Source organism: Penaeus vannamei, chromosome 18 (assembly GCF_042767895.1).
Source record: "Penaeus vannamei isolate JL-2024 chromosome 18, ASM4276789v1, whole genome shotgun sequence".
NCBI lineage: Eukaryota > Metazoa > Arthropoda > Malacostraca > Decapoda > Penaeidae > Penaeus > Penaeus vannamei.
This window is the reverse complement of record NC_091566.1, coordinates 31,925,369-31,937,868: the sequence shown is the minus strand read 5'-3', so window position 1 is coordinate 31,937,868 and position 12,500 is coordinate 31,925,369. Positions and strand designations below refer to the sequence as shown.

Genomic DNA, 12,500 nt, shown 5'->3' with positions numbered 1-12,500 from the left:
GCGACTCCTTGTCCTGCTGGCAGAGGTTCCTGATACCATATTCTTGGGTGTCCATTCTTCCGGGCGTGACGAAGGGCTGGTCGCCGGAAGAGAAAGTCTTGGGCTGGCAAGGAAGGTGTGAACAGCTGTTTCCTCTGGACTGAGAGAGGAAGGCACAGCTTCCTTTTCGACCTTGGGAGGACGGAGTGCATTGTTGACATCGCAACACCCATCCAGTAGAGCATATTGTTGACATATATAAACACACGCATGTATGTATGTCTATATTGTATTTATGGTTCTTCCATCACCGACGTAAACGAACGCACAAAAAAACTACGTTTGGCTTCTGCTCGCAGCAGGGAACAGCAGGCAGTCTCGAGGTCCCACCGAGACTCGAACTCGGATCTCTGGATTCAAAGTCCAGGGTGCTAACCATTACACCATGGGGCCATTGTTAACGAGTAATCTTCGCGGAATTTTAGATCACCTGTTTTCCACTTCAAATTTCCGGTCTCTCCTTCGTAACATGAATTGATTTTCTACGTGTTCTCTTATTTTCCTCTTTTTATCTACTCAATCCTTGTTTGTCTTCTGTCTCTCTCTTTTACCTTCTCTCCTTGTTTGCCCCCCCCCCCCTCTCTCTCTCTCTGTATATATGTGTGTGTGCGTGTGTGTGAGAGACAGAGAGAGTGTGTTTATATAAATGTATGTATATGTGTATGTATATGTTTGTTATGTTTGTATACAGATACACACACACATATATATATATACATACACATATATATTTATGTATACACCTATAAACACACACACACACACACACACACACACATACACACACACACACACACATACACATATATATATATATATATATATATATATATATATATATATAAAACCAAGAGGATACTACAAAAAAATAAAGATGCTGCGGTGTTCATTTCAAATTTAATCATCAATAAACAACGAAATACAGAAAAAATACAATAAAATCCGCACGCGAAAGTCAATTACCTGTCAATTTAGGCGAAGAAAAAAAGAAAAAAATTTTACTCCCCCCTCCCCCTCCCATCCCAACTCCGTCCAGTTCCCTCCGGCGAGTCCTCGGGTTCCCTCCGGCGAGTCGTCGGGTTCCCTCCGGCGAGTCGTCGGGTTCCCTCCGGCGAGTCCTCGGGTTCCCTCCCTTCACTCGGCGACGGTGTTCGGGGTCTGGAAGAGGAGGCTGACGATGGCCTTGGCGGGCAGGTCGAAGTTGATGTAGTTGGTGCCGTCGCCGATGTCCACGCTCGTTGTCTCTGCCGTCTCGCCCCTGTGTGCGTGAGAAAGGGGCGAGGGGCGGAAAGGGGGAAGAAGAGGGGGGAAGGGGAAGGGGCGGAGGGGAAGGGGGAAGGGGCGAGGAGGAAAGGGAGAGGGGGAAGGGGTGAAGGGGAAGGGGTGAAGGGGAAGGGGCGAGGGCGGGGGGAAGGGGAAGGGGCGAGGGGCGGAAAGGGGGAAGGGGAAGGGGCGGAGGGGAAGGGGGAAGGGGCGGGAGGGGCGAGGAGGAGAGGGAGAGGGGGAAGGGGTGAAGGGGAAGGGGTGAAGGGGAAGGGGCGAGGGGGAAGGGGGGAAGGGGAAGGGGCGAGGGCGGGAAGGGGAAGGGGAAGGGGCGGAGGGGAAGGGGGAAGGGGCGGGAGGGGCGAGGAGGAGAGGGAGAGGGGGAAGGGGTGAAGGGGAAGGGGTGAAGGGGAAGGGGCGAGGGGAAGGGGGGAAGGGGAAGGGGCGAGGGCGAAGGGGGATGGGGGAAGGGGTGAAGGGTGAAGGGAAGGGGCGAGAGTGAAGGGGGAAAGGGGCGAAGGGCGGGGTGAAGGGGAAGGGGCGAGGGGCGGGAGGGAAGGGGAAAGGGCGAGGGGCGAGAGGGGATGGTGAAGGGGCGAGGGAGAAGGTGGGAAGGTGGGAAGGGGTGAGGGGGAAGGTGTGAAGGGGAAGGGGCGAGGGGAGAAGGGAAGAGACATATTTATTTCATTCTGTTTTCGTTTTTCATCAGCAAATCATCATATTTTCACGTTGCCATATATCCCTTTCGTATCCAATCAACAAATAGCTTTCTCTTTCCTTGCGTAAGAGATAAATTACTTTAGGCTTCGTCTTTCATCAGCAAATCGTCATACTTTCATATAGCCATATATCCTTTTTGTATCAAATCAAAAAATAGTTTTCATTTTCCTATTGTAAGAGTTTAACTATTTTAGACTAACGTTCTTCGAAACGTTATCACTCAGCACAACAAGCTACGGATCAACTACCATTACCCTAAACTACCTTATCAACCAAGGTCAAAAATACCCCATTATCCTATTAACTACGAAAGGGAGGGCTTACAGGTTAACAATGACGACGGTGGTTTCGCCCTGATCATTGTGGACAGCTGTGGCCTTGACCTGTTCCGACCCGAAGATGTTGGTGTAGGTTCGTCGCGACCCCGGGCTGATGAACTTGCTGAAGTGGCCCATCGCATAGAACATCGGCTCCTTGTAGAACTCTCCTGTGTCCTGTTGGTGGGGAGGGAGGGGCGTTTGGAGTGGTGTGTGGGTTTATCTAAGGTCTTGGGTTTTAAGCAATCTTTCTTTTTGTCTCCCTCCCTCCTCTCTCTCTCTCTTCCTCCTCTTTCTCTCTCTCTCTCTCTCTCTCTCTCTCTCTCTCTCTCTCTCTCTCTCTCTCTCTCTCTCTCTCTCTCTCTCTCTCTCTCTCGCTCTCTCTCTCCCTCTCTCTCTCTCTCTCTCTCTCTCTCTCTCTCTCTCTATATATATATATATATATATATATATATATATAGAGAGAGAGAGAGAGAGAGAGAGAGAGAGAGAGATAGATACAGATAGATAGATATATAGATATACGTACATATAAACAGCAATAGCTAAGAAGATTCGCTACATCGTCTCACCTTGTTGATAATGATGGGAGAATCCACAAAGTTGTTGGCCCAGTTGGGTCCTCCTTGCATGTCCAGGGCCATGTTCCAGTCCACCCAACCCGTCGAGAAGTGGTTCATGTCCTGTGGGATCGAAACTCCTTTTCAGGTAAAAGTGAAGAGGAGGAGGAAAAAGAAGAAGAGGGGGGGGGGACGGAGGAGGAGGAGGAAGTTGGAGGAGGGGGAAGAGGAGGAGGAATCGGAGGAAAAGGAAGAAGGAGGAGGCGTTTTCAGGTAAAAGTGAAGAGGAGGAGGAGGAAAAAGAAGAGGAGGAGGAGCAGGAGGAGGAAGTTGGAGGAGGAGGAGGAATAGGAGGAAAAGGAAAAGGAGGAGGAAGCGTTTTCAGGTAAAAGTGAAGGGGAGGAGGAGGAAAAAGAAGAAGAAGGGGAGGGGGAGGAGGAGGAGGAGAAAGTTGGAGGAGGAGGTGGAGGAGGAGGAGGAAAAGGAAGAAGGAGGAGGAAACGTTTTCAGGTAAATGTGAAGAGGAGGAGGAAAAAGAAGAAGAAGAGGAGGGGGAGGAGAAAGTTGGAGGAGGGGGAGGAGGAGGAGGAATAGGAGGAAAAGGAAGAAGGGGGAGGAAGCGTTTTCAGGTAAAAGTGAAGAGGAGGAGGAGGAGGAAAAAGAACAAGAGGAGGGGGGGGAGGAAGCTGGAGGAGGGGGGAAGAGGAGGGGAGGAGGAAAAAAGAAGCAGGAGGAGTAGGAGGAGGAGGAAGAATCAGGAGGAGTAGGAGGAGGAGGAAGAGAAAGGAGGAGGGGGAGGAGAAAGAAGTAAGAGCAGTAGGAGGAGAAGAGGGGAAAAGGGGGAGGAGGAAGAAGAAGAAAAAAGACAGATGAAGAATGAAAAGGAAAAGGAGAGGGAGAAGAAAAAGGAAAGGAGAAAAAAAATGAAGAAGAAAAGAGAAAAAAATAAAAAAAGAGAAAAAGAAAAGAAAAGGAAAAGTGTCAGAAACGGGGAGAAAAGAAAATGCTGATGAATAAGAAAAAGGAAATAGAAGAAAAAAAGGAAATGCTAATGTAGACAAGAGAAAATACGGAAAAAAAGGAAAGAAAAAAAAGAAAAGAAAATAGAAGAAAAAGAAAAGAAAAAAGGGAGAAGAAAATGAAGAAAAAAAGAGAGAAGAAGAAAGAGAAAAAGAAAAGGAAAAGTGTCAGAAAAAGAGAGAAAAGAAAATGCTGATGAAAAAGAAAAGAAAATAGAAGAAAAAAAGGAAATGCTAATGTAGAGAAGAGAAAATAAGGAAAAGAAAGAAAAAAAAAGAGAAAAAATAAAAGAAAGAGACAGAAAAAAAAAATAAAGAAAAAGAGAGACAGAAAATAAATATAAAAAGTAGATCTATAGACCGAACCAACAAGGCCAAATTCAGGACAGGAAACGCGCAACAGGAATAAAAGGGAAAAGAAAAAGAAGAAAGGGGAAAAGGAAATGCTGATGAAGAAGAAAATAAAAAAATGAAAGAAAATACTAATGAAAACAAGAGAAAAAAAGAAAAAAAAGAAAAACAAAAAGAAAAAACACAAAAAAAGAACAAAGAAAAAAGAAAGAAAAAAAAAAGAGAAACAGAAAATAAAGCAAAACACGTAGAGAGACCGACAAGGCCACATACAGAACCCCTACGGAACACGCAACAGGAAGACCAATCCTCACATCAATAATATTGTAGGCGTAGCTCTCCGCACGGAACCAATCTCCAAGCTTCACACGTTCATCAGCGCTGGCATCCCAACCTGCGGGGAGAGAATGGCACTGTGAGCCTATTTCTTCCTCTCTTAGAATGTGCATAATGCCTCGGAAATGGACTGAAAATCACAATAACAAAGGGGATGAAAAAAATTGAAAAATCGGAAATTGATATTAAATTGTAGGTAAATTATCAAGTATTAGATTATATAGATTACATATATTTAATATAAGATTATATCATATAAATCAAAGACGATACTCTACTACCTTTTCCTTATCTAAATTTTGCGCATTTTCAATATTTTTCAAAAAATTCAAAATTCACAATGAAATCACCGAAATCTAGGACTCTCTTTCTCTCCAACAGAACAAAAAAACACCAAACAAAACACGAAAAAGACAAAAAGCCACTGAAGAGAAAAAAAACACACTCAAATGAAAGAAAGAAAGAAAAAAAAAAACACTCAAAAGAAAGAAAGAGAAAAAAACAAAATAAGTCAGTCGTCAGTCAACAAACAAGTCCATAAAAGGGCAATTCACCATCGCATGACTCGGTGTAGAGCAAGAACTTATCGGGGAACATCGCCTGGGTTTCGTCCATCACGCTGGGGCCCGTCCAGTCGTCGGCGTACCAGTGAAGGGCGATGCCGTCCACGTATTCGTTGGCTTTAGGGTCCTCCAGAATCTGCAGGGGGGGGGGTTATTGCGGGGTTAGGGATAGTGTGTTGGGGTGTTTGGGGAGTATATGCTTGATGTGTGATTCATCCTTTCAGTATTAGGCCCGTACTTCAAAATTAACTATACTTTATGCTATACTACACTTTATACTATAACAAGGTTAACTTTATGGCCCGTACTTTTAAAACCTTTTGCTTTTTCTCGCGTTTTTTTTTATTCGCCTAAGCGCTAGATTTATTAGGAATCCAAGATGTTAGCGCCTGGCGATCGCTTTCGTTCGCCAGGCCTGGCGAACACCTGCCTTGGTTTTAAAAGTAAGGCCTCCCTCACTCAGAGGTTCGCCTGGCGAAGCTTCGCCAGGCGAATGCCAGCATTGGCGAAAGGTTTTAAAAGTACTTTATACTATACTATATCAACCTTATACTTTTATACAAAAAATAACTTTATACTTTAACAAGAGTTTAAAAATTACTATTTTACTATTCCTAACTGATGTAAGATATTGAACTGTAGCCCTACAAGGGTATCATTAAAGACGCCTCATTATAGGGCGGTGGAGCACTACAGCCATGTTTCTATAGCCAAAAGTAAACATGCCGCCATAAAAAACACTTCTGGTAATATTTGTGAAAACATTATCCTTACAACCAAAATAACAACAACCTAAATCTAAATAAGTCATCTCGGGGGTGGGGGGTAGGGGTAGGGGGGTAGGAATACAGCTGATGTCTTGAGCTCTCGACTGGAACATCGAAGGTCTTGAAAAAAATACGTATATACGTTATTTCATAATAAATTATGATTTTAAGATATTTCAGAATTTCAATGTGATTTCTACATCCTATCATACACAAATATGTTACTAATTTATAACTTGAAAGCAAGAAAATGGTATTCAAACAGCTCTCGCGCCTTTGCTTCGCCAGGCTGTTCCAATATGATCTTTCGCCAGCCCTGGCGAACGTTCGCCAGGCATGATTTTAAAAGTACGAAATTCCGGATCGCCCGGCGAAACCTTTCGCCAGCCCTGGCGAAAGGTTTTAAAAGTACGGGCCTTTGGTGATATAAATCTCGATTTTTTTCAGTGTGGCTCTATATATAGCTTACTATAATAATAATAGTGATTGGAAAACTGGCTTCAGGGTCCTCCAGAATGAGTAGTTGGGTGATTTCGGGATTCGGGATAAAGTATGAGGGCAATTCCCCCTAAATCTCCCAATGAGTGATTCTGGGATTAGGGGTAGTGTATGAGTATATTTAGGATAAGGCTTGACGTGTGATTCATCCTCGATCTGCCAGCAGGTCATTTCATGATTAGGGATAATACAAGGAGGTATTTAGGATGTTCTGTGACTCGCCCTTTCAGTGCCTGTGGTTCGGAGACCTGGGTGAACGGAGTAGAAATAGAGATACTCACAGTGGCAGGATACCAAGGCAAGGTGTCGCGGTTGTGGTCATCCACCATGAGTTTGATCCTTCGGAGTCCAGCGGCTTCCAGAGTTGGGCCTAGATTGGTCTTGATCCAGTCCCGTTGGTCTTCGGCCGTCCAGGCACATGTGTTCCAGAACCAGTCCTGAATCAGAGGGCGTGTGTGATAAGGGGATTCGGGATTTGCTGATGTGATTTATTGTCTAGTTTTGGAAGCGTATATAATTTGTTTACTATTTTCTATTCTAACTTGGATTTATACAATAGAATACATACATATCTTCCATCTAAGAGAAATATTATGAAATCAGCATAAAACAAGTTGTCTTTATGAGTAAAAAAAAAAAATATATATATATATATATAGATATAGATAGATAGATATAGATAGATAGATAAGTAATAGAAGTACTATATTTATATATTTGGCCATTCTTCTCAAGCAGGTTGTGTGTCATATGAAGAGAACTCCACAGACTTGCACTTCACGGTCTCTCACCTCGAAGCCCGTGAGAGGCTCATTCTGCGTCGTGAGGCCCCAGATCGGCACGCCCTCCGCCTCATAGCTCTGCACAAACCTAGCGCAAAAACGGAAGCAATCTGTCATTGATATTTCCAGGAGACCGGTAGCCTTTAAAAACCGTTAAGAGTAAGGCTGATTTCACACCAAGGTGGCACATCGCACGTGGCAAGTGGCAGGTGGCAAGTGGCAAATGATACGTGGCATGGTGATTTCAGATCAAGGTTACACGTGGTGTCACTCGGTTTACAAGATACACGAGAGCACGCTAACATTGCACTGTATCCTCCTGCAAGACCACGTGTAATAACCCTGTCATTCAAAACCACGCTCACTGGGCGAGTGATGCTGTGTATCAAATATGTTTGGTGGATTATTTCTACGCCTTCCAAAATGTTTTATTTTTTATCATATATATTACTTTAATATCTTTATATTTACTTGGCTAATTAGTGAAGATGTAATAGCTCCATTAGAATCTGTCAAAATTGTTCGAGGTGGCAAGTCGCAAGCTGAAAAAAATTCAAAAATAGGCGTCACACGTAGGTCGCACGTGACAAATGCGACATGCCACGTGGGAAAGGTCTCATATGATACCGTATGTTCGATTTCAAATGGCATGCTACGTGCCACCTTGGTATGAAAGCGCCTCTTGTTCCCAATTTTCCCGCTAAAAAGGACCAAAAAATCCTCATAAAAAACATGAAGGAAGATTAGTTGCCATATGTCACCAGATGGGTCTACCAGTTCTTACAAATACATAACACGGAATCCGATCTTTGGAGTTTTGATTTTCATATTTATTTACTTATTCATTAATGAATTTATTAATTTATCTATTATCTGTGTATTTATCTAATTGTTTATCTATTCATTAATTTATCTGCTTATGTATTCATTCACCATCTATTCAATAATTTGATTATTCACATATCTATTCTTTTACATATCTATTGACGTATTTCCTTATCTATAGACTTACTGACCCATTTATCCATTCCCACATTCATCCATCCACCCATTTTCCCTCCTCAATTCCTTCCATCATCGTACTCACTTCACAAAATAATCCGAATAAGGCTGCCACATTTCCTTCAGCAGTCCGCCAGATCCGTTAAAGTGTCCGTTTTCTTTCATCCAAGCGGGGGGAGACCATGGAGAACCGAGGATGAGAAGGTCTCTCTCGGATAATTCGATGGCTCGTTGGATGTATGGGAGCTGGCGGATAAGGATTGGGTTTGTTATTGGGAAGTGGGTGTGGGAGAGGGGGTGGGAGTGGGAGTGGGAGAGGGAGTGGGAGGAAGAGGGAGAAGGAGGAAAAGGGAGAGGGAGAGGGAGGGAGAAGGAGGAAAAGGGAGTGAGAGAGGTAAAGGGAGTGGGAGTGGGAGTGGGGATAAGAGGGATAGGTATAGGGAAGAGAGAGAGAGAGAGAGAGAGAGAGAGAGAGAGAGAGAGAGAGAGAGAGAGAGAGAGAGAGAGAGAGAGAGAGAGAGAGAGAGAAAGAAAGAGACAGAGAGAGAGAGAGAGGGAGAGAGAGAGAGAGAGAGAGAGAGAGAGAGAGAGAGGAGAGAGAGAGAGAGAGAGAGAGAGAGAGAGAGAGAGAGAGACAGACAGACAGACAGACAGAGAGAGAGAGAGAGAGAGAGAGAGAGAGAGAGAGAGAGAGAGAGAGAGAGAGAGAGAGAGAGAGAGAGAGAGAGAGGAAGAAAGGAAGGAAGAAAGAAAGAAAGAAAAAAAAAAAGAAAGAGAGAGAGAGAGAGAGAGAGAGAGAGAGATAAGAGATAGAGATAAGTTATAGCCGTTGCTATATATGGCTGTAATAATAGAGATAGAGATAGAGATAGAGATAGCCCAAACTATCTAAATGATATACGTGTCCCACCTGTTAAATGCTTTATGATAATAAAAATAACAATGATAATTGAAATGAAAATGAGAAGAGAGAGAGAGAGAGAGATTACTGTTAGAGATGATAATGAAAGACAAATAATATTAATGAAAACAACAGCAACAGCAACAAAACAATAACAACAACAACAACAACATAACGATAATAATAATAAAAATAATAATGTTAATAGTAACAATAATAATGTTAATAATAGCGATAATAAAAATGATAACAATAATAGTAATAACATATATGTGTCCCACCTGTTAACATCTTTTTAAATGGTTTATGATAATGAAAATAACAATGATAATTGAAATGAAAATGACGATAACAATAATAATAATGATAATAATAATAATAATAATAACAATAACAATAAATATGATAATAATAATAACAATAATAATATTAACAACAACGATGATGATAATAATAATAGTTATAATGATTATGATGATGATAATAATGATAATGATAATAATAATAATAATAATAATAATAATAATAATAATAATAATAATAATAATAATAATAATAATAATAATAATAATAATAATGATAATAATAATAATAATGATAACAATAATAACAATAATAACAATAATGATAAATAGATAAATAAACAAACAAATAAAAAGGATAACACCAGCAGGAGGACACCCACCGCCGACCCCAGCACTCACCTTGTACAGGTAATCCTCCTCCGTCAAGTTGAAGTGTTTGAGCTCGACGTCGCCCTCGAAATCGTCGTAGGAGTAAGGGCGAGTGGAGAAGTCACTCCCGGCGATGGGGACGCGGCAGAGGTTGTACTCGAGGCCCTCAGGGGAGAAGTAGGACCTTGAGGGACGTGGTGAGAGAGAGAGAGAGAGAGAGAGAGAGAAGGAGGTTAGAGCAATGGGTGAGGGGGAGGGAGAGGGGGTGGGTGAGGGGGAGGGAGGGGGGGGAGGGGAGGGAGGGAGGAAGAGGGGGAGGGGGTGGGTGAGGGGAGGGGGGAGGGGGAGGGGGAGGGGGAGGAGGAGGGAGGGGGAGGGGGAGGGGGAGGGAGGGGGGGAGAGGGAGAGGGGAGGAGGGAGAGGGTGAGGAGAGAGGGGGAGGAGAGGGGGAGGGAGAGAGGGAGAGGGAGAGGGAGAGAGAGAGAGAATTAGCTTCGTGGTATTCGTGGTGTTTTTGGGAGGCGGAAAGTAGAAGGGGAGTGGAAACACACTCACACACACGCACAAACACACACATACACAATCACAAACACACACACACACACGCACAAACACAAACACACCCAAACAAACACACACAACCACAAACACACAAACACACACAAACAATCAACACACCCAAACGCACATAAAACCTCCACGCCCACACCGCAAGAAAAAAAAATCAGCCCCCATTCTAATTACCTGAGCAGAACCTCCTGGGTATCGCTGGGCAGGGTACCAATATTGATCCCCGTGGCGTCCGTGAATGCCCCACCGAAGCCCATCATCGTCTGGTACTCGTATTGGTGGTTCACGTGGATGATAACGCCACCTATGGGTAGGGAGGGAAGGTATTATAAAAAAATTGGCCGAGAGAGAGAGAAAGAAAGAGAGAGTAGGAGGGAGAGGAAGGAAGGTAGAGAGGAGAGAAAAAGAGAGTGGTGGAGGGAAGGAAGAAGGGGGAGGGAGGGAGGAAGGGGGAGGGAGGGAGGAAGGGAGGAAGGGAGAGAGGAGAGGGGGGAGGGAGGGGAGGGAGTAAGGAAGGAGAGGGCGGGAAGGGAGGAAGGGAGAGAGAGAGAGAGAGGGAAGAGGAGGAGGGAGAAAAAGAGAGAGATGGGGAGGCAGAAAGAAGAGGGAGAGAACGAGAGAGAGAGAGAGAGAGAGAGAGAGAGAGAGAGAGAGAGAGAGAGAGAGAGAGAGAGAGAGAGAGAGAGAGAGAGAGAGAGAGAGAGAGAGAGAGAGAGAGACAGACAGACAGACAGACAGACAGAGACATATTTCACCAAATCTGCGAATAATCTGCCGATTTGATATAATTGTGCGAACAGATGAATAAACATAAATATGTTTATTCAGACAGAACTATATCTATCTATTTACATAAGCATTTATCAGATTAACCGACAGATAAATGAATATTCATCAGGCATATTGATAGATAAATGCATGTTCTATCAGCTACATCGATATATAAATACATATACATCAGATAGATAGATATATATCCATTTATTTCTGTGTCTATGTATCTTCGTACATATGAATATTCATTGGGTTTCTCGCAATTTTAACAAACCGATGGATTTTACGAAATTTTGGTGGGGGCGTCTGGCTAGAGGTGTAGATAAATACACTCAATTGTACCCTGTATGTCTATCTGTCACTCTGTCTCTCTTTGTCTGTATATTTATTCGATAGATCGATAGATATGCATCTATTCCCGTGAAGATGTATGCCTCTTTATACGACTATTCATCGGGTCGGGCACAACTTGAACAAACCGACCGAAAGAACCTAAAAAGGCCAAGAACCACTATTCCTAAGAACAGATCCTGATTCATTCCCCGCCTTACCCTCCACGGGCGTCGGGGAGAGGGCGCCGGTGTTCACGAGGAAGCGAAGGCCGTCGCGGGAGGAGGCGACGGAGGTGAAAGTGCCTTCGGGGCCTCGGGTGACGTTGCCGAGGAAGTCGCAGTAGTCGGCGGTGCACACACACACCACGCTGTCGGCCCCGAAGTTGCGGGCTTTGCACGGCTGGCCGGCTGAGGGGGGCGGGGGGATGATATATTTGCATATCTATAGATATATGTGTGTGTATATGTACACACACACACACACACACACACACACACACACACACACACACACACACACACACATATATATATATATATATATATATATATATATATATATATATATATATATATATATATATATATATATATATATATATATATATATATATATATATATATATATATATATATATATGCTTATGTATGTGTATGTACAAAATGGAAAGAGAATATAAACAAAATTGCCATGATAGAGAAGCAAGGCCCTTCTATCAAAGATATACTAATAACAATAACAATATCAATAATAAAAACAATAATTTCCTGACATGAGAAATAAATACATACCATCAGTCACATCAACATCTATGCTAAATTCACGAAGGAAATAATAACCATGATAATGATTATGACCCTGGAGATAAGAGAGCAAAACCAGAGGTGAATTTCTCCTTCAAAAGCTGACCTTTCAGACCCAGGTCGGACCCGCGGGCCACGCAGACGAGGGCAGCTAACAGCGTCAGCCTCTTCAGTGTCAGCATCGTGCTTAGCTGAGGGACTCGTGGGCTGACGGGGTTTTATTAGGGC

At 43.4% G+C, this 12,500-nt stretch overlaps 1 protein-coding gene and 1 non-coding gene across 2 annotated transcripts; both read right to left on the bottom strand.

Moving 5' to 3' along the window:
- Positions 1-360: 360 nt before the first annotated feature.
- On the bottom strand, positions 361-432 carry TRNAQ-UUG (transfer RNA glutamine (anticodon UUG)). The gene has a single exon. It is a non-coding gene; the product is annotated as a tRNA-Gln (tRNA).
- Positions 433-924: 492 nt separating this feature from the next.
- Positions 925-12,479, bottom strand: LOC113824094 (putative glucosylceramidase 3). Its single transcript, XM_070133143.1, has 12 exons — positions 12,379-12,479; positions 11,688-11,876; positions 10,537-10,666; positions 9,823-9,976; positions 8,303-8,463; positions 7,225-7,303; positions 6,715-6,870; positions 5,160-5,304; positions 4,584-4,663; positions 2,912-3,022; positions 2,347-2,516; positions 925-1,297 (listed from the first exon to the last, which is right to left on the bottom strand). Exons 1-12 carry the CDS (start codon positions 12,452-12,454, stop codon positions 1,174-1,176), a joined length of 1,575 nt encoding a protein of 524 aa, XP_069989244.1. The 5' UTR covers positions 12,455-12,479; the 3' UTR covers positions 925-1,173.
- Positions 12,480-12,500: the final 21 nt, after the last annotated feature.